This window comes from Podarcis liolepis, assembly GCF_965112155.1.
Source record: "Podarcis liolepis genome assembly, chromosome: 2".
Taxonomy (NCBI): domain Eukaryota; kingdom Metazoa; phylum Chordata; class Lepidosauria; order Squamata; family Lacertidae; genus Podarcis; species Podarcis liolepis.
In genome coordinates, this window is record NC_139555.1 from 69,451,933 (window position 1) to 69,473,879 (window position 21,947).

At 44.1% G+C, this 21,947-nt stretch overlaps 1 protein-coding gene and 1 long non-coding RNA gene across 8 annotated transcripts in view; one reads left to right on the plus strand and one right to left on the minus strand.

Moving 5' to 3' along the window:
- BRD8 (bromodomain containing 8) overlaps positions 1-21,947 on the plus strand; it is a 28,759-nt gene that overhangs the window by 443 nt on the left and 6,369 nt on the right. For 2 of the 7 annotated variants that reach the window (XM_083488311.1, XM_083488312.1), the window contains exons 2-23: positions 364-460; positions 711-780; positions 1,073-1,122; positions 2,098-2,220; positions 2,327-2,407; positions 2,843-2,907; positions 3,409-3,545; positions 3,899-4,114; positions 5,997-6,141; positions 8,074-8,283; positions 8,697-8,977; positions 9,340-9,774; positions 10,465-10,558; positions 10,681-10,727; positions 11,920-12,125; positions 12,489-12,581; positions 13,955-14,023; positions 14,290-14,467; positions 14,783-14,887; positions 16,188-16,232; positions 20,727-21,026; positions 21,418-21,891. In XM_083488311.1, coding sequence (XP_083344437.1) covers positions 364-460; positions 711-780; positions 1,073-1,122; positions 2,098-2,220; positions 2,327-2,407; positions 2,843-2,907; positions 3,409-3,545; positions 3,899-4,114; positions 5,997-6,141; positions 8,074-8,283; positions 8,697-8,977; positions 9,340-9,774; positions 10,465-10,558; positions 10,681-10,727; positions 11,920-12,125; positions 12,489-12,581; positions 13,955-14,023; positions 14,290-14,467; positions 14,783-14,887; positions 16,188-16,232; positions 20,727-21,026; positions 21,418-21,891 — 3,521 coding nt within the window. The remainder of the gene's footprint in view (positions 1-363; positions 461-710; positions 781-1,072; positions 1,123-2,097; positions 2,221-2,326; positions 2,408-2,842; positions 2,908-3,408; positions 3,546-3,898; positions 4,115-5,996; positions 6,142-8,073; positions 8,284-8,696; positions 8,978-9,339; positions 9,775-10,464; positions 10,559-10,680; positions 10,728-11,919; positions 12,126-12,488; positions 12,582-13,954; positions 14,024-14,289; positions 14,468-14,782; positions 14,888-16,187; positions 16,233-20,726; positions 21,027-21,417; positions 21,892-21,947) is intronic. The other 5 variants (XM_083488315.1, XM_083488316.1, XM_083488313.1 and 2 more) reach the window with 3 other exon arrangements.
- Positions 19,519-20,841, minus strand: LOC310699919. Its single transcript, XR_014522303.1, has 2 exons — positions 20,718-20,841; positions 19,519-19,942 (listed from the first exon to the last, which is right to left on the minus strand). It is a non-coding gene; the product is annotated as an uncharacterized lncRNA (long non-coding RNA).

Genomic DNA, 21,947 nt, shown 5'->3' on the forward strand with positions numbered 1-21,947 from the left:
TTATTTGTTCATACTGACTGGCAGTGACTTTCCAGGGCTTCAGACAGGAATCTTCCCTACCACTAAATGAAGGCACCTCTTCAGGGTTTCAGATGGGAATGTTTCCTGAGGTTAACAGGAAATTAGCCGTGTGACTTTTTGCATGCAGCATATATTCTCTGACACTGAGCTGTTACCAGTAGACTTTTCATTGAATTGACTTTTAGTGTGGCTTTTTGGGCGTGGGGCATGGAGGGTGTAGGGGCTTGAAAACCAAACTTTTAAAAGCAGCATGGATTGAGATAGATTTAATTTAGTTTGAGGGTTCTTTTTAACTATGTGGGCATGTTGCAACACCGTAATGTCTATCTTTTTCCACATCAGAGCACAAGTTGCTGAGTGCTGGGCCTACAGAGCCATGGTCTATCCGGGAAAAACTTTGCTTGGCTTCTTCGGTCATGCGGAGTGGAGACCAAAACTGGTAAGAAACTGGAACATAGGTTTTTAATAATAATAATAATAATTAATAATAATAATAATTTATTTGTACCCCGCCCATCTGGCTGGGTTTCCCAAGCTACTCTGGGCGGCTTCCAACAAAGATTAAAAATACATTAAAATGTCACACATTAAAAACTTCCCCAGTCCAATCAACTGGTGACCAAACCTTTCCCACTATATTTTGCCCAGCAAAGGAGGGAAGATCTTGAAACTTTCTTCTTTTTCTCTAGGGTGTCTGTCAGCAGAGCCATCAAACCCTTTGCAGAGCCAGGCCGCCCACCTGATTGGTTTTCCCAAAAGGTAGGGTGCTTAAATCTCACATCATAATAGGCTTTCATTTCACCTATGGGGAATACCTGTTCAGGGGACTCCCTGTAAGGATCTATTGCATGTTAAATGCGTAAAACATATTTAAAATTGTTTGCCAGGAAAGTATACTTCCTAGCCCACATATCTGGAAACAGCTTTAATATGTGGAATGTGTGTTATATAAACTACCCCAAGTTTTTGTCTCAACTCAGATTCTTAGTGCTGTCTGTTGTGATTTATCTTCTGAAATCTGTATGCACTTTTATTATCTTTTTTTTTTTAGCATTGTGCATCACAATATTCTGAGCTTCTGGAGACCACAGAGACCCCAAAGTGAGTTCAAAGGCCAAACCACCTCTTTGAGTGGGGTGGGACAGGGCAGGACTTCACATTGCAAGGAAGATACTGTGTAATGGTAAACTACTGCATTATAGACTATTAGAGAACTGAAGAGGAATGACAGTTTGAACACAGCATACGAAAGTACCTGAAACGCTGCTTCCTGACCATCTTTCTTTTTAAGTCTGGCTCCCAGAAATTATAGTAACTTGCATACTTTACCCTAAGCTGAATTATTTGGTTACAAAGAAAGATAATGCACTGGCAGAACAATCCAAACCCTGGCTGGGCAGTCACAAAACATGAAAGAAGGGCACAGCCACAGTCTCATCTGGCTCCATCCAGACCCATAGCTCATGCTGGCCAGGTGGGGGGTAGACAGAATGCTGCCGGAGCAATCAGGCCCATTGCCATCAAATGACAGCAATGAGGCCAGCTAGGAATCAAGTGGATTCTGGATTAGCTCAGGCTGTTCTGACCACCTCCAGAATGCTGTGTTCTAGTTTGGGGAGTACTGTAGATGTGTTTCTCATATTTTTGTAACCTGTGCTTTACTTGGGGGTCAGTTCGACATCATTCCCCGGGAAAGAGCAGTAGGATGTTTAAATCTGCAAAAGTCACTCAGTTTTAGAAGCCAAACACTTTTTCATATGTTATTGTGTCTTGTGACTGAATCATTTGTTCTGTTTATTTGTGTTTCAGTCCCTATAAATTGTACAATGTACAATGTTTGGGAAGGTAGGCTTCTTGCAATTTCCCATACAAATTTCCAAAGTGGCTGGCTGATACTTAGGCTGTAGTGATCTTTTTAAGATTGCATTTCCACTGAGCTGCAGAAGTGCAAAAGTGGGAAAGAGATAATTGGAACAAGGAAGAATTAGGTGGGATATGTGAGGGCAAAAGGTGCTTTATATGGGAAGATTGAAAGCCATTACTGGTTGCTAGATTGTTTTCTCCTTTTTTGTGTAGAAGAAAGCGTGGTGAGAAGGGAGAAGTGGTAGAAACTGTGGAAGATGTAATTGTGAGAAAACTGACAGCAGAACGGGTTGAGGAGTTAAAGAAGATGATTAAGGAGACACAGGAAAAGTACAGGTACCTATCAGATTTTTTGGAGTGTGGAGCTCTTGAAAACCCTGGTTGCTTCAGGACATGTGAATAATGATAACGTGGATCAAACCTATCTGTGTTGTCTCTACAGGCAGCTGAAGAGGGATGCAGAACTGATCCAGGCAGGGCACATGGACCATAGGCTGGAGGAACTGTGCAATGACATTGTGGTGTGGGTTATCTTATTATTTCCCTGCTACAGCTTTTCTTTCTTTCTGGGACTTCATATCTGAGCCCTCAGATTTAGTTCTTAGCGTTGCAACGAAATGATTGAACTTGACCCTTCTTGGCTTTATGGCAACATTACCCCATGTGGTGCAATTGCCCAAGCTTTGTAGCATTTGCTCACTTTCTCTCCCTCATCCCATGGCTTGCAGGGCCTTGTGGCTTTTGAAATAGAGCTTTGAGGACATTCTTGGGAAATGGTCCTGATATCTGGCCTGACATTTTTAAGGTCTTGGCTGAAAAGCCTGCCTCGGGGCTTAATTGTGAGCAGTTACTTATTATATTAGGGACTGTGGGATATCTGTCTAACACATCCATGGGAAGCACCTCCGTTTTGCACCCAATAGCCTAGTGTAACATTGAACTTGGTTATTTTTTTCAGGAAGAAAAGAATGGAAGAGGAGGAGGCAGAAGTGAAGAGAAAGGCTACAGATGCTGCTTATCAAGGTTAGTTGGAAGCCAGTTTTTGATACGATAGAACTAAACTCTTGGAGGTGAACATGTTTAGTGGTACAACTGAGCTGAGACGAAAGAGGTCTACAGGTAGCTGGATTGGGTCAGCCTGATTTCCTCAGTCTTTCCTTTGTGAAGTGGAAGAGAGTGTATGATTTTCAGAAGCCTCTCCCTTCTTCAAAGACTGTCCTCAGTATTAGATGCCAGGTTTTGGTGCAAGAATCCTGAGGGAAGGCAAAATGCCAGAGAGATTCTTCTAAGAGAAAAAGAGATGAAGTAAGAAAGCTGCCTGGATTAGTGATGAATAAGCCACTGAGGAAGCATTTGCTACCAGTTGCATATTCTGATTCTTTATGCTAGGAGAAACGGCAGGAATTCGTTAGCACTAAGAATGTTTGTGATGGTGTTTTGGGGATCATTTCATCTTGTGCCGAGATTTCTTATTTATCAAGGTGATTCTTTGAACTTCTTGACTGAATTTTCGGCATTTTCCAGCTCGTCAGGCAGTTAAGAACACATCACGAAGACCTCCAGGAATTATGGTCCGTTCTCCTGCAGGCTCAACCTCGCCAGGAGCAGACTACAGTCTGGGTGACTTATCTCAACCCACGTTGGAAGAGGCTAGTCCAGGGGTAAGGATACGGCAAGAATGAGAAACCATTGAGACGCTATAGGTCTCTCTGCAGTTTTCCCAGACTTCTTGCCCCCCCTTTTTTTCTTTTATAATGTTGATAGCTTGCATGCAACCTTTTCCAGAGAACAAAGCCTGCTTTGTGCTGTGTGGCAAAAGGTTGAAATGCACTTTGGTGGTAACTGCTAGTTTAGGTCTGAAAAGGTGGAGGTACACAAAGGGCTGAGGGGAGCAAGAGTGATGGAGGAGGTGCTTGGGGTATGCTTGGTCATTGGCCCCGGTGGGAGGGGTGATTGGGACTTGTCAGGATGATGAGGATGTGGCATTGAACAGTGTGGTTTTTCTCTTTCTCAGGTAACTCCAGGGACATTGCCCAGCACCCCAGTTGCCTCCTTCATTGGGATCCCTGACACCCCTATGGGCTCCACCTCCCTGGATGCCCCCATGACCCCAGTCACAGATGATTCAGCCCAGAAAAAGATGCTAGGACAGAAAGCAACTCCGCCTCCTTCTCCTCTGCTTTCAGAGCTGCTGAAGAAGGGCAGCCTCCTGCCCACAAGCCCCAGGCTGGTATGGAGTTCCCTGCTTACATATGCAATAGTCCTGGTGAATCTCTGTGACTGACTTTCACTGGAAAGGGCAAAAGGCCCAAGCATTTTTCAAAGGGGGAAGCTTAGATAGTCCTTAAATGCCACATGTTAATTTTGGCTGCTATATAGCAAATTTTCCAAGCTCCACAAAGCACTATGCATGCAGCTTCTTAGTCATTCATATGATAACCCTATATGGCAGGCCAGTATTATTATCTGCATGTTACAGCTGTGGGGGAGAGTGACTGTCCTAATGCTACCAAGTGAGTTCATAATACTAAGATGGCATTTGAACTGGGAATTTTTAGTTCATGAGTATACAGGGTTGAAGACCATACACAGCCATATTAAGGAAATGCAGTTGCAGATTGGTTGGGATTTTTATTGCTTTTTAAAATATTGTTCTTAATGGTGATTGGTTGTTTCTTTAAAAAATTATTTATTATACTCACTATCTTGTTCTAACACGGGGCTCCCAGTGATTTCTCATCCAAGGTATTTGATCAGAACCACAATGGTTAGCCTCCAGTGCTTCAACATTAACTGCTTCCTGATCACTCACTGGAATTATTTTTAGTGTGGTTTGTTTAATAATTTAGTCCTAAATATGTTGTAAATCACCTCAAAGTATGAGGGAGGTGGGATAAAAATATTTTAAGTAAACATTGAGCATACAAAAGAGGAGAAGGAGGCAACCAAGCTGCATACAGTGAAATTAAAGCTGTGTGTGTGTGTGTGTGTGTGTGTGTGTGTGTGTGTGTGTGTACACACATGCAGAGAGAGAGAAACTATTTTATTTAACAGAAATTATATATCATTTACCCGAACTAAAAAGACTTTTAGATGGTTTACAACATTAATGTCAAATAGACATGATTTAGTGCAAGAACTTTAGGAAACCTCACACAATTACACAATAATTTGGATGTTTTGCATTGCAATCCCATGCACCCAGGTAAGTGTGTATGAGATGGCAGCCATAATGTATTTTGTTTTGCTCTCTTAATATATTTAGAGCTTGTTCACTGCCTGCATGTGGCGGGATCCCCAAAGAGCAGGGGTGTGTGAAGAAACTGTAGCCCTCCACATGTTGGACTCCAACCCACATCAGTCCCAGGCACATGGCCAGTTGGGTTTGGGCTGATGGGCATTCTAGTCCAATAATCTCCAGAGGGCCACAGCTTTCCCATCTGTCTCATAAAGTCTGTCTTCTCTCACCACTGGTGAGTGTGCATGGGCAGGTGGAATGGACACTATGTGGAATGGGAAGATTTGCAGCCATATGGGGATCCCTTCATATGAGTAAGGTCATCTGGGATGTGTGTGACCACCTATGCAATGTAGTCTTTGTTTGCTTCATATACACCTTGGTTATTTTTTTCCTTCTCTCCTGTGACTTTTTAATACATAGTGTGTCATTTTATGTTTTTAGCATTGATTATATTGGGGAGGCGGGCTTGGGAAAAAATCTGTCTTGTGTTTCCAAGGAAAGCTCTACAATTTTCTCCTTTTTGAGCTGATCTTTCCTGTCTGGCATTTCTAACAAATTAAGCCAAGCTAACCTGAATTTCTAGCCGTGGATGAGAAGCTGAGTGTTATTTCTTTGGATGAGAATGAGGGAGTTTTTTGTTTTGGATTTTCCCTGCCTCTGTACTTGATTGACTTTATTAACTTGATTGACTTTATCCATGTTGCTGGCTCCTTGCTTAAATGCTACACGGGAGCAGCCAGAGCACCTTGGCGGAGCCAGCTGCAAGAACCTGAGTTAGTTTTATTGGTAGTACAGGCAAGACCTTGTTGTGTGTGGATAGCAGTGGGAGAGTCTGTGTATTGGTTTTTAGTATGTGAATATCCTTTGGCAGGTGGGTGAGAGCGACATGACAGTAGTTTCTGGTCACACAAGCAGCTCTGGTCTCCTCCTGGACGTGGGAGGGGTTCTTCCAGGGCTGCACGGTGGAGAAATGCAGTCAGCTTCAACTACGGTTCCTGCATCTCCTGCTGCTTCAGGTAGGCCTATTCTGCTATTGTTGTGTATTTCTTTCTATCCTAGAGTTGGAAGGGGCTTCAGAAGATATCCACCGCTACAGTGTGTAATTTCTGGTCTGCCATTTGTGTTGAGAACAGCAGAGGATGTGAGGGTCCTGTTTCAAATAATGTGAATAAATCAAGAACATATTCTATGAAAGCTGAGACCTTGGAAGACCAAATATGTAATTTGCATGGCAAAGCCTTTAGTCAAAGCTTTGCTTGTATGTGTCGGGGCTTTGTGTGATGTTTGATCATGTTACTTTGTGTTATGAATGTTATTGCCTTGATTCTCTTCCTTAAATCACTTTGTTTGCTTACTTCCCCTTAATCTCATGTTTAGCTTAATGTTCCTTTCCACTTCCTGCATTCTTTTGGTATGTTTGTTCTTGGTATGAGCTTTTGTGTGCATGGTATCTGAAGTGTGCATGTACACAAAAGCTCATCCCAAGAACAAACTTAGTTGGTCTTTAAGGTGCTACTGGAAGGAATTTTTTATGCACTTTTGTATGTATTGAACTGATAGCTTGAGACTTTTATCTGAGCCATAGTGCGTCCTTTCCCCCTGCTCCCCCTTTCCTCCCTCCTTCCCTATCTTTCCCCTGCCCTCATTGTTAAGCACCTAGTAGTAGGCTGGTGGTGGGGAACCTAATTACGTCCACGACCTCAGCAGTTAGCCCTCTAGGTTGAGATCTATAGGTATAGGGTGGTATACAGATTTAATAAATAATATTTTCCCCCTTGTTTTGACGTCTTATGGCATCAAGTGCAAGAAAGTTCAAGCAGGAAAAGTTTAATAATAATAAGAGAAGAAAAAGTGTGAATCTTCCGTTGGAGCCAGGGTTTGAAGCTTGTCACATAATGTCCTATGACGTCAGCTAATTAACCCAAGGAGGCTCAGCCACTTTTGGATCCAGCTCTCCAGTGTGATCCAATTTCTCACCCCTTGTAAATCCAAAAGGATAATACAAACATAAAGATTGGTGCCAAGTGCAGCACAAAGTACCCTGAGAATCTCAACTTTTTAAAAAAGTAGTTTTCTGGCCCATTTTAAAACAATGTTAAAAGTATGTAATTCCTGAGGAAAATGCAGGTGTTGGGGAAGTGATTGGAAGAAAAATCTTTGTATTCTATACCGGTTGCAGAATTCACCTTCTCTTGGTCCAAATACTCCCAGAGCAGTGTTAACATGGTGCATATACAGGCTTGGCTTCAGAGTTCTGCATCAGACTTTGTCTGCTCCAGCCCTGCTACATGACATAAGATCTTGATTGATGCCAAATTGCCTTCCTAGCTTGGTCCTCCTTGTTTTTTAAAGATCATTCTCACAATGATAAACCTTATAAGGAAAAAAATGTGGGCTCCAAGTCTGCTAAACACTCCGGATTCAGCAGAAGACTTGTGTTGAGCTTCAATGAAAGCCTTTTATACTTTACTAGTTCCCATGGCTCCAGAATCCTGCTATCCCTTGGGCATTGTTGCTCAGCCAAACTTTGCTCACTCCCTTCTTTCCCCTATCCGATTTAATCTATACCAAAATATTGTGAATTCTGCACACCTTTAAATACTGATAATTGAATTTAGGTTTTGCAAATAAAGGGAAAGCTATGAAAACCTCCTATGATTTGTTCAGTGTACGAAAATGTGGTTGTTTTGCCCCAGATTAGGATTTCTTCTAGTATAAAATTCTGCCCTTCCTCTTTTAAAAGCACACAGTGATCCTTGCTTGTATATGCTCCTGAGCCCTGCTAAGTGAGTCCCAGGACAGCTCTCTGTGGTCCATTTTGTGACTTGTGTCGGCGTGTGCAACCCTGGTGGGCATGAGCTGGTCAAGAGCCCAAGGATTGCTTGCTCTGTAGTATTCTGTAGCTTCTTGGCTAATGTGCTTTCCCCCCTTCTTCACACTTTTGTTAGGTGCTCCTACACTTTCCCGCCTTTTAGAAGCTGGTCCAGCGCAATTCACCACATCGCTTGCTTCCTTTTCTGCTGTTGCCAGTGAACCTCCAGGCAAACTCCTGCCTCCCCCTGTAGAGTCCGTGTCTCAGGCAACTCTAGTCATGGTGCCCACGCTACAAGCACCAGCTGCTGTGCCACCCGCTGCAACTCCCGAAAGTGTAACGACAGGTGCGTCCTTGCACTCGTATGCCCGTCCCTACCTTGCAGAAGACTTTCCCTCTTAGATTCGGTAGAAGGTCTAAAATCTGTAGCCAGGTGGTTGATTTTGGGATTTATTGTGCCAGAGGCCCAAGGTTGTTGAGAAGAGTCCCCCTTGTATTTCAGGCAGGGTGCAGGAACTGATAAAGGAAAGATGATCAGGGGTGAAGTTATCGAGCGAGCGGGATAGAGCTAGACTCCGATGCTAAGTGATGGCTCCTGCTCTGACTCTTATCATTTAGGAGGGTGGGGAAAATAGGGGCCATCAGCCTGCATGTGCCTTTATTTGGGGCTGTAGAATGTGTTTTGGTTTTCTTGATCTGACCCATGCTGCTGGTTGCTGCAGCTGCCAGGCTTTCACTTGACTTGTCACTCTTGTCCAGTGAGTCAGCCCAACACCTGTGTTTCCATGGAAGCAGTGCCTGATCCTCACACTGTGACAGTGTCAATGGACAGCAGTGAGATTTCCATGATCATTGATTCCATCAAGAAAGATTGCCTGGGCTCTGGGGCATCTGGTGCTGTAGGGACTTCCAAAGACCACAGCATTGATGGGAAGGAAGACCTAGATCTGGCTGAGAAGATGGACATTGCAGTTTCCTACACGGGGGAAGAACTGGACTTTGAGACTGTTGGGGACATCATAGCTATCATTGAAGACAAGGTAAAATTATCTAGAGGCTTGGTCATGCCTCTCCTATCGCATGAAATCATAGTTAAAATAAACTTCATTTGTTTTAAACAAGGGTTAAACCTTGCTGGGTTCAGGTGACACTACAAGGTATACCCTGGCTCAGCACAACTGGAGAGTCATGAGGCACCCACAATTTTAGCAGCGTGTAGAAGCATGCTGCTCATTCATATTGTTTAAATTACTGTTTTAATGCGACATGTGAACTAGACCTCTCCTCTCCCCTTGTGTTTAGCACCCTAGCCTGTTGAATAGACGGGGTAGTGCAAGGACTTTCTTTACATCTCCATTGTTCTCATGGCCTCTGATTGTTGCCTGTATCGCTGTTGGTAAAGGTGGACGACCATTCTGAAGTCCTGGATGTAGCAGCAGTAGAGGCTTTCTGCGATGAGATTGAGGATCCTCAGTCACTGACCGACCCCTGGGAGCACCCACTCCAACGAGAGCACCCAATCCAACAGGAGCACGAGAAGCAGAGTCAGATCCCCCCAATGGCTGTGACTGTAAAGCAGGAGAGACCAGACTGTGAGGAATCGGAGGCTAAGGGGATCAGAGATCTGATGAGCATTGGGGATCTGGGAACAGAAATAAAGACGGAACCTTCTGAGCAGGGACAGATTCATCTGAGCCCTGAGGAAGCTTCTGCACTAGCAACCAGAACAAGTGAAGCCCCTGAAGATGAAGAGACACGGGTTGCTGGTCTGGAGTGCTCTGAAATGGAGATGGAATCCTCAAAGGTTGAAATGGATCATGGCACAGTGAAGACAGAGGTAAATCGATGAAGAGGCTTCTTGGATAGAACATGAATGGGGAATCGGTTGATAGATGAGGTATGGGAGGAGAGAGGGAGCCCCTAGCTTGAAGCTGTTTTTCAGACTTATGCTTAGTGCACAGTAACAAGCCAATTTGTTTGTTAGCCAAACTGACTAGACAAACTAACTGTGTTCACTCTGTGCAATCTATGCTTGGGCATTCTTAGATTTACCCCAAATAAAAATCTGGCATGTATAGATTATGCAGATTGCTGAAATTGGGGCAGGGGTTATAGGTATTCTTGTTTTGCTAGCCAGAAGGGAGTGGCAGTGAGTACTGAATCCCTGAATCCCAGTCCCTCGGGAATGTTCTTCAACTATCCCTGTCACTTGGAAGACATTACCCACCAAGTATATTGTGCAGTCACCCTTTCTTTATCATTGAAATCTGGATTCACAGTCAGCTGAACACTTCATTCTCCATTTCTTTGTACTTGTGGGGCTACAGCATATGCACAGTTTTGGCCATATGTTAGATCCTTGGGGAGCCACTTGCTCAGGTATGCAGAGCTTTGCTGTGGATGCAGCTGTTTCGTTGTTCAATTACTGTCTGCTTTTAGAGTCCTGATGGCATAAAATATGACTTAATGCTGAGTTGTGTAGGAAGCTGGTCCTGTTGCTCATGTTAGGCCATTCTTTTCTTTCTAGCTTCCCCCTGATGATGATACGTCCTCCCCACATGCTCCAAGTGCAAGTGAAGATTCCTCACAAGCAGATCTTCACCACAAATATGAGCTTTCAGGTAACCTGACTGGCTTGCTGGGGAAGGGGGAACTGGTTGTGACACTGCTAGGGAGGGAGGCTGGTATCTGACTGCCTGAAATTACTGGATTTAAAAAAAAATCCCCTTTTCCCCCCTTCCAGAATCAATGAAGGAAGAAGCCCAAGCTCTTTTTGAGAACCAACTGAAGGTATTTTATTTACCCTCAGATTTCTTGACTTACATGCAGAATGAAAGTAGTTGTCAGCTGTTTGCATCTGAGGCCATAGGTGGAGAATGCCAGAATTAATTTAAAGTGTGATCCCAATATATACCAGGTTCTCAAAAATTACAGACGAAAAGGAAAAGTTGAGTTAATCTTTCTGCAGGCAGAGATCCGGGCCTCCCTTGTAGCTGTGCTATTGTGTGTTAATATTTATTCCTATCCTGTTTTTTCTGGCCAAAGACCTTCAAAAGAATGAACAAAGTATTGTGTAACAAAATGCAATATAATTAATATCTGGCAACAGGCTGCACTGGGTGGGGGGAAGTAGTGGTGCAGGGATTCAGGGCTGCTACCAGCTCTGCTGAGAAGCTAGGCTGCTTCCTTCAGCTCACTTAGCAGCAGCCATTAACATCCAGCAGTGGGGGGGGGGGGTGCAGAGCCATATCATCTGAGCAGCTGAGAGACCAGCAATTCTGGCACCTGTTCGTGAAGTTTTCCACTCCAGCTGCCCACTGGAAGAATTTGAAATGAAGAACTTACACTTGAGTTTGCTTTTTCTTTCTCCCACCCAGTCTGTTTCCCTTTTGTGTTGTGTCCCTCTAAATTGTAAGCCTGTGGGCAGGGTCTCTTTGGGGAGGTTGGGGTAGGGAGAGTCCTGTTGTAAAAGCGGAAATAATTGTGCTAATAGGATGAGGTACCATCCTTCGTCTTAAACATGCAAAACCTGGCAACAATACCATCCATAGATTTTAAGATGCTGGCATAAAATTACAGAAATCAAGGGGAAAGTAGCAGAAGCTGAAAACCTCAATTGTTGAAAAAGTCTTGATGGAGAAGGGTGGGCTTTGCCATCTGTCAAATGTAGGAGAGGGAGGAAAATACACCTGCCTTTTGATAGAGTTGCCACTTCTGTGAAGAGCCTGTGAGATGGGGTGGGGGAAGTGGGACAGGGTCCCCTCTGTAAATCTCAGCAAGCAGATAGACTCATTTGGGGAAGTTAGCTGAAAGGCATTCTCCCTAATCATGCTTCCCTAGTATGCTAGGAGCAGATGTTTGCTCATATAGCTTTTCCTTTTCCTCTGCTGTCCTCTTTGGCAGCTGGTGCAGATGCTGTTATTGGCAGCTGCACCTTAGTTGTGCTACTTGATTTGCCTGGACTCTTAATCTTGTATCTAAGGGTGAAGAGGATGAGGAGGATGGTGCCAGTGAGGCTGCCAGTCTGGAAGAGCCCAAAGAGGAAGATCAGGGTGAGGGATACCTCTCTGAAATGGACAATGAGCCCCCTGTGAGTGAGAGTGATGATGGCTTCAGTATCCATAATGCGCCTTTGCAGTCTCACACTTTGGCTGATTCCATTCCCAGCAGCCCCGCCTCCTCACAGTTGTGAGTATTGGTGAACCTACAACTACTCACTAGATAGCCCAGAACATGCAACTAGCCTGCTGAAAGTTGAGACTAACTTTGACCCTTTGTACAGTGGTATGTAGTGTGAATTAGCTGAGACCCATGCAATGTTATAGTCTTCTTCTTGTACTACTACTTGGCTGTATGGAGAAGCCTCAAGGTTAGGCTTTTGCTTGCTAGGAGACCAGCAAACATTTTTTTTTTTTTTTGTTAACTTAGATAAATTTGAAGTAGGAGGGGATGGATGTTGGAGATTGTGGTTAGTTGCTAGGCCATAATCTGTATGCTTTGCTTTAGGAGCCTTTGGGTGTCCTTTTCTAATAGATGCCTTTTCCTCTTCAGCTCTGTTTGCAGTGAGGATCAGGAGGCTATTCAGGCCCAGAAGATCTGGAAAAAGGCTATTATGTTAGTTTGGAGAGCAGCAGCCAATCACAGGTAAATCAACTTGCATCCAGTGTCCAAGTATGTAGAACAGGAATGGGGAACCTTTTTGGCTCCATGGGCCAGATCTTTTATCAGGATCTGCCTTATGGGGCAAATTTGACAGGTTGGCAGGGCCATCCACCGTCAAAATCCCTTGTGCTTTGCAAGTCTTCCTGCACGCTCCCCTTTTCAGCTACTGATTGCAAAGGCTTAAAATGGGAGCAGGAGGAGACTCAGAAAGCCTTTTCCAAGTCTCTCTGCAGTTCCCATTCAAGCCTCCAAGACTGGGGACTTTAAAAAGGTGGGGATAGACTTGCAGAAGGCTTTAAAACAACCCCCACGTTCCTGTTTGAGCCTCTGGAGCCACAAATGGGAGTGCAGGAGCTATCCTAAAGTCTTTGAAGTAGCTGTTGTGATTAAACTGCTGTCTTGACTGCGTGGACTTGTTCCCTGCTGGGAATGCGTAGCCAATGCAGGATTAGACCCTGTCCTCCCACTCATCAGCTGATGTCACCAGTGATGTCAGCTGATGGGTGTGTGTGTGGCCATGGTTTGGGAGAAATGACCTGGCAGTTCCCTACCCCCTGGTGTAGGAAGAGGAGAGACTGCTGTAGGTGTCTGTTGTGCTAACATTCATTCTAGAAGAGGCATTTCCTTGCGTGTGAAGAGAAAGGGGAATGCCTCTTTTTAATAGGGTGTTTGCCATCTGCAGTCTTTAGAAGTACTTACACTTAATTAATTGGGCATCTTTTTAGTTGAATAATTGCTTAGTTTAATATATTTTAAAACTTTTAATCAATTAAATGTTGCAACTCTAGGCATTCCCATGCGAGTTTTTAGTACAAAACCCGGCAAATGCCATGAAATTTTGAAAAACTAAGCTGTCAAATTGAAACATAAACCCTCAAAACATGCCAGGTACTGATGGCTATGGGAGAAAACTGAAAAGGTATTGAGTGATCTTACCACATTATTCCAAAACCAATGGGCATCTGCAACATAATTCTGGTAGCCTATCTTCTGTGTTCAGCGGGTGTCATATCTTTGTGTGGTGCAATTCACAATACATCCATTTGACTGCATATCTGCTACTGCTCTAATGTGCATATTTTTCAAGTCCCAACTGCGCTTTGCCAGTTTGATGGAACTGGTACAAAAATATGCATATATAACACTGGTGTATAGTTTCCTCTTTGTGTAGCTCCAGTCATAGAAGGTGGATTTTGAGGTGTAGAATTCTCTTGGCTATAGCATATTGAGCAAATGAGTGGAGAGCATGTTGAAAACAGTTCTGTACTTCTGCATGTGGAAGTTGTGTTACTTCCACTGACCTTGTATGTACTCAAACTTTCAGTAGCTAGTCTTACACATTTTTTGTTGCACAGGTATGCCAATGTCTTCTTGCAGCCTGTGACCGATGATATAGCTCCAGGTTACCACAGTATTGTACAGAGGTGAGTCACCCGTTTTTGCATTAGTTTTGATGCCATCTGTCACAGATCTGTCCTGGATGTCGGTCAGCCTGCAGATTTCAGACACTGCCGGCATTTACCTGGGACAGTCTCTTCAATCTAGCATTAATAAAGTTGATCAGGTACAGTGATCAGATTCTTGGCAGAAGTGGGGAGAACAGCTAGTTTAGTTCTTTTTAAATATATTTTTAGATTGTATTAATAAATTTAATTTCTTCGGTAACGTTTGTCTGCTGTTTTATTGACAGGCCAATGGATTTATCAACCATTAAGAAGAATATTGAGAATGGGCTAATCCGGACCACAGCAGAGTTCCAACGTGATATCATGCTGATGTTCCAAAATGCTGTCATGTACAACAGCTCTGACCATGATGTATACCACATGGCTGTGGAAATGCAGCGAGATGTCTTGGAGCAGATTCAGGTAAAGCCACAGTCAGAAGTTTTCAGTGGGGCACTGTTCTTATCCTGATGTTGTATGGGAAGCACTGAGTACACTAGGGAAGATGCCTGCTCATTGCGGCATCTTTATTGTCTCATTAGCTTTTAAGATCCTCTTGGAGGTTAAACCTGGTGTCTGACCATCCCTGCATGATTTACCATTCCTACGATCAATCAAAAGGAATGCAGGCTTAGAAACAAACCAGTAAACTGAAGTTACCTCCATTGTTTCTGTAGCAAGCCACTAAACTTGCATTCATGTTGAGAACCTTAATAGCTATTATGTGGTTTCTTGCAGCAATTTCTAGCCACACAGTTGATCATGCAGACGTCTGAGTCTGGGATCAGTGCAAAAAGTCTGCGTGGACGAGATTCCACTCGGAAACAAGATGCTTCAGAGAAGGTGGGGGCTAACAAGAACCTTTGATTTGTTTGGGGGAGGTTGTTTGAGCCATTTGATAGATGCATCCATTTGAGGGGGAGTAGAGGAGCTTTGGAATCCTTCATTTAGAAGTCTCATTCGGAATAGAAATTGGCTTACCCTTTCAGTTTAATTAATAACAAAGATGGCTGTGGCAGTCCCTCTCCCTTGCCCCCATATCCTGCGTTTTTCAATATCTAGTACACTGAAAAAATAATTTGTCCTTGAAGTTGAGGATTGCTACCAAATGAGGAGGGCTGGCATTTCAGTGTGTGAAGAGCAGCTCTATTCTGTTATCTGAGTGGTGGGTTAGAGACAGAGAAGTCACTTTTCCAAAACTTGAAGTCAGGAGACTTTACTTGAAGTCAGGAGCCCAATTGAGACACGCTTTTTTGGTTTAGACCAGGGGTTCTCAAATTTCTACCCCCAGCACCAACTTGAGATGATTGAACATTATTGAGGTGAACCAGTCAGAAAGTAGTGGCAGAGGGAGGAAGAGCTTGCCATAATTGGCTAGCAAATTGCTGTCCTTGTTGTTGCAAGGAGTTCCATAGCTCACCTTTCCTCAAGCTAAGTACAAACATTACTCTGCAAGTATTGTGGCTGTCTCCCCATATTAAGCCAGATTCACTGATTCAGATATTCTAAGTGGAGAAGTCTTTTTCTTTTATATTTTTCCCTTTCCACCTGCACCTGCATTTTAAAGCAGTATTACCCATCTCTTCTTATTCTCCTTTCACACTCAACTTGTACTTATTTCCCCACCCACCCACCAACCAACCCAAACTGCCTGTTTCATTCCTCTTCTCTGATCCTTTTACATTCACTTCCTATAATAGCTTTCCTTTCTTAGACCCTTCTTTTTTATTCCCAGTTTGTTTATTTTCTTATTAGTATCAATAATAACAATAAATATTAATCTTTTATCTTACTTTCTAACTTCCTTCAACACCTCTTCTGTCCCTTTTCCCTGAGAGGAGGGAGACCTCCTTTACCTCCTCCCCACCTGAACTTTCTTGCCTTCTGATTAGAATTTGCTGGTGCTGCCTTTGGTCCAGCCAAAAGGCTATAGTGCAGTTAGGAGGCAAGTGAGGAAGCACAGGGGAGGCTGTGACACTGAGGATGCTAGAAAGTGGCCCAAGGCCCTCTGGTGGGTCCCAGACCATGGTTTGAGAAACCGTGGTTTAGACTGCCACGTTGTCCTGTCTTGTTGTCTTCCTGTGTGTGGGGGTGCGTATATTTCCATCAAATTCATTTGCTACTTCTGTTTGTCTTTTAACAGGACAGTGTCCCCATGGGCTCCCCTGCCTTCCTCCTTTCTCTCTTTGTAAGTACTTAATGATTACGCTTTCAGCAGCACAATAACAATATGGGGACTGTGTCTGCATGATGAGGGGCTTTCTAAAATTACAATCAGACTATGGTCATATTTGGGTTGCAGAAACACATGAAATGTCTCTACCCCCTTGTGCTTCAGTGTATTGTTTCGTGATTGGAGGTCTGGGGGAAAGTGGGGGACTTTTTGTTATTTCTGGCTGCAGGCTGCTCACTTCCTTTCATTTCTTCAGTCTTTCTCCTTCCATTCTGGCTTTGGGTAGATCACAAGACTCTACATTTAAAAAAGGCAACTCTTGCATAGAGGGTAAAGTTACGCACTAAAGTCCACATTGCAGAGTAATATCCTTGGCTTGCGGCTCTTCCCTTGTTTTCTCTGCACCCCTATGTTGGATTTAATTATTCACATCTAAAGCTTGGTTCCTGCCTTCGTAGCTCACAGGACTCTCAGAGCAGCTTTCTGTAAGACATAACACAGCAATAAAATTGTGAAATTATTCTGAGAATTGCAGAGGAAAAGATCCCCAGGAAGGGTTGTATCAATAACAGCTTCCCCTGCTGTAAAGAGAAATCTAGTTACATATGAGCTGCTGTTTCATACATACTTCTTGCAACAGTTTGTGTTGAAGCCTCCTCCAAACTATGGGATAGTTCTAGACAGTGTACTTTGCAAGAAGACTAAAATACAGTGTTTTGTTTCCATGGATGCAGCCATGGTCCTATAGTAAGAAAGCTGCTGTTCTGCCCAAAGATGTGTTTTGGCAGGTTCATCCTCCACCCAAGGGAATGCGGGCAGGGATTGTTTTCTAATGCCTATTTATTAAAGACAGAGAAGCATGAGGAAAGGCAGCCAGATGGAGTGGGCAGCAGATGGAAGTGATCTCTCTAGCTTCCGTACATTCACAGAGAGCCGCTGTGAGGACATGCTAGGGAGATAGTGGCAGGGTCACCCACCTGGAAGAGAACTTCTGTAAAGAGCAGCAGTTGATCAGGTATGTTAGTCAGCATCCTTTCTGCCCACTGAAAGAAATGACTTGGAACTTTTCACATGGGGCAAACACATCATCACATATGCCAATGCCAAAAGTCCATTTCCCCCTTTCCCCTTTTGAGTTCACATGCAAACTCTGTAGCTGGTTTCATACAGTAGTCCTCTGTGTTTTAGGAAGGCAAGTGGTACTGCCTGTCTGTGCAGTCTGTCTTTCCTGGCAACACAGATGGCAGCCAGCAGTCTTTCCTTTTGTCACAGTCTTGCTAATAACAGTGCCTTCCCTTCTCTTTGCATTTTGATTAGGATGGGGGAACCAGAGGCCGGCGTTGTGCCATTGAAGCAGATATGAAGATGAAGAAATGATGCTGAAGATAAGAAACAGCCCAGTCTTTGGTATCTGAACCCAGGAAGCAAAATGAGAACCTTCCTGATCCTGAGGATGAAATGGCTATGGACAGGGAAGGGCTGACCTGTCAATAATAAAGAATATCTATCATCCTGGAATGTGTAACCAGGGTAATCCCAGAAACAAGAGAGCAGCCCCACTGCCTGTTGTAGGGCAGCAGTATTGGGGTCCTATTAGTGTCCTCATATTAGCTAGCAACTGGTGGCTAGTACGTACTGTAATGTGAAGTGTACAGATTTTTTTGTATTTGTGGAGTGTAAATGTGTATAATAAACTGTAGTAGAGAATCCTGTAGAGGAAGGCGTGCTGGCTGCATTGATTTATTTACATTACCACCCTCTCTAAGAAAAACTTGTTTGTAAAGACCTACACATACTGTGAATCAATGTTTTGACTACGTAGTCCAGAATGGCAAATCCATCAGCTAGATCAGACCTGCCAAGCAATTTCAAACAGGTCTGCTAGCTCCCATCTTCCTTCCCATCATAAAGAGACGTCTCTCCTCCCAGCCCAGGTGCTGAAAAAATAGTTGCCTCTGCTCTTCAGAGATCTGTTGCTGAAGAGCAAAAGGAAACAATTGTATTTTCCATTGCAGTTTTGGTCTTTCTGGAGGAGTTTGAACTAGTCTATCAAACCCAGTGCTGTGATAGATGAGTTTCTGCCTGTCTCTAGATGCAGGATAGTAACGTTAACGTTGGCCGTGGCCCTCTGCTGGCATGTGGTAGTCCAGTACTGTCTCTTCTCATTGGCTATGTGCTATGTGTGCCCAGACACTCTAATGTTTCAAAACATGAGGTCATAGCAAGGAGGAGAGAGCATGGAGCAGCAGCCTGGCTGCCTCAGGTGGCACAACCCACAGGGAAGTGGCTATGGGGGGGAGAGACTAAGGCAGAAGTGGGGAAGAGGGAAGCAGACAGAGAGACAGACTAAAAAGCCTAGAATGGATCTGCAGTTTCCTCCTTCCTTACTGTTGCTGCTGGAGCTAAGTATCCCACCATTGCTTACAGATACAGATGCAGGCAGAAGCTGCAGCCTTTTTCTTTTGCCTGTGTCTGTCTCATGGCTCTGTCTCCCTCCAAGCACCACTTGCCTCCTTCCTAGGACAGGAAGATGATGAAACCATAATCTGTTTTGGTCAATTTGGTTTAACTCATCTGTTTAAAGGTCATGACATTTCGTTATCACGGCAGCAAAAATTTGGTATTTTTTGTTAAGTTGATAATAAAAAGTTACATTTTAGTTTCTTCAGTTTATTTATCAAACAATGTCCTTTATGATTATGTATTCAATAAATATTCATCCTTGGAAAAAATGCAAAACCCCTGCATACACACCCTCATTAAATGTGCTGTGCACAGCTATGCTCATTGGTAGTGACTCTGCAAGGCAGGGATGGGAAGCCTGTGGCTTTCCAGATGATGTTGAACTTCAACTCCTGTCAGCTCTGACTATTGGTCATACCGACTGCACTTGATAGAAGTTGGAGTCTAACAACAAGATCTCCATGCCTGATCCAATATCATGGATAGGTGTCCCTTCCTAGCCCTGCTACTTAAGAACTCTTTCTCCCTTGCCCACTTTTCAAACTGGAGACGCCAAAGACTTGAAACTATGATTGTTTAGGTCTTATAGGGGCAGCCAGCTGGTGTGCAGAGGCCTTCATTGTGGTTCCTACCTTCTGGGAGCGACATGTCATTGTTGGCTGCAGCCAGAGACAAACGTGCTCAGAGAAATGGATGTGATTTTTCACCTTTGTACAGTAGGCTACATTACAACTGTGTGGATGTTTCTATACACCTACAGTACACCTGTCCTCCATACAAGCAAGCAAGACACATTTTAACCCAGCAAAAGCAGTCAAGGAGGGCACAGGAAAATAATATAATATTTTATTTTTATTACGACAGTCTGGGCGGCTTCCAACACATAATAAAACAATAATAACAATCTGATCCAATATAAAAAAATCACAACTTTAAAATAGACAACTTATATCGAACAATGCAACACTCAACAACCCATCAGGATCTAATAATACACAGTAAAATTAAACAACAGCAAATAATTAAACAGCTCACACATACCACAATAAAGAATACCAATCCATAATCAATAAAAATAACAGCAAATCACAATGCATGAAAACCATAAAACATACAAAGGCTCAAATTGAAAAACACACAAATTATAAAACTACACCCACACCCACACACAAACATCCCTGAAATCCTCTCTTCCTAGCTGCTGCTGTTCTCAAAGTCACAGTCTGGGACAGGCTGGGTGGGGCAGATGGAAACACCAGTGCCTGAGTAGGAACAGAAAACACATGAGGGATGTGGGCTGAGGAGGGGAAATGGCTGGGGGAGAGTCCTGAGAGTTGGATAGAGAGCCCTGGGGACCCACCTAGGGCTCGTCAACCTCAGCTTCTCCACCACTTTCGACCATGATATCTCCGCAAACGCTTCAATGTGTTGCTTCAAAACATACGTCTACTAAAATTTATATTCTCACCAATGAGAGTAAAATAAGAAACCGTCATAATGTTTTAAGACATCCTCGGGTTTTGTCAGCAAAAACGACTTACTGATTTTCTCCACCCCAAAGAATCTTTCAGGGATAATCAAAAGAATAACTGGATAATCATCAGTTGAGTGATCCCAGCATAAGCAATACAATTGGGTTTCAGGCAAAGGACATTCCTACCCGTACTTGGAGATACCAGGGTTTGATCCTGGTCCCTTCTGCAGGCAAAGCAGGTGCTCTGCCATTGAGCCACTTCTGGGTTGCCCTGTTCCCAATCCCCACTGCTAGCAAACCTGGTGATATAACCCAAGACTTCAGCAACCCACTCCTGGCTCACCATTTGGATTGCTGTGGGACTTGGCAGATGTGCAGTACCACATAGACAATTAGAAGCTAGGGATAATTTTTGGTTAAAGTTCTTTCAAGTCACAGCTGAGAGCATTACCACAACAGATTTCAGGGTTTGAACTTGGCTCCTTTACTACCTGCTCGAACACCTGATCTGATCTGAAGCTAGCACGTGAGCGAGTGACAAACCCTCTTCCCATCTCATGTACCTCTTGTAGATGGGTCACGTGTGGACCTGGCTGGAGTCCAAAGAAGAATTCTTCACGGAGTCTGAGAAGAGCAGCTGCTGCCAGTCTCCCCAGGACTCCCCAGGCTCTAGCTCAGATCTTGACCTGGAACTAGGCTGCTGGAGAAAGGGGGAAGAAACTGCTGAGGAGGAGGTCGAGGAGAGCAGCAGCCAAGAGGAGGAGAGTCAGCTGGGAACGAGTGGTCCTCTGGCATGGGAAGATGCCAGCAGAGGGGACCAAGAAGAGGCTGGGAGGTACAAGCAGGATGCTATCTTGAGGTTCCTGTCAGAGGTATGGCTGCTGATGGGTGCAGTTGAGGAAAAGGCGGAGGTGGTGGTGGGTGACCTTGTCAATTGGCTGAAAAAATAGTGCTCCCAGTCCACGTCGCAGACTGGCCATTTCTGTATGCAATTGGGTAAAGGTACCTGGAGGTAGAGGTTCAGAATAAATGTGTTGACAAGGGTTGGTGCCTGCCCTCTAATTCAAAAGTGGAAGGGGGTCTTTGCCCAGATGCACTTCTAATCACATGCCCATGGAGTGTTATTCTGTGTTTTGGCTGCGTCTCTATCCTATGCCCGTTAGGACAAAAGATGTGTTGAATGGACAGATCTGCATATAGTTCTGTAATATCACTAATTCTGTAATGGTCTTAAGCTGTTTAGCCTGTCACCCTCTCTTCCAGGTAACTCATTTGATGGAGCCCCTTTGCATTGGCAGCACATACCTGGCCCAGGGTCCACAGGCACCTTGCAGTGCTGGGGAGCTGCCTGGAAGGGGATTGCTGGATCATGAAGGAGACATAAAGGGATCTGTGATCCACCAGGAGGAGGAAGTGGCTAAAGGAAGTCAGCTTCAGGTTCTGAAAAAGAGAGCTACTTCCCAGGGAAGGGGAAAGTTGGCATTTCAGGTCTCAGAAGAGGTGCCAGTTATGAATTGGGAAGCAGAAGGAATGGAAGAGCAACAGCATCTGTGTGAGGAGTCAGGAGACTCTCAGATTCAGGATGACAATCCTGATGGGGATTTGGAAAAGAAGATGCCGCATAGCTTTGTGGAAAGTGCAGGAGAAACAGATGAAGATGACTACTCATTAGAGCTTACAAATGATACTTCCTTCAGTTGGAGAACGCTGAAGGATGGGGTGCCACAAAACGTAGAGGTAAGTGGAGAAACTCTCACAAGTCGAGTTTTAGGACTAGGTCTCTGTCTCTGTGC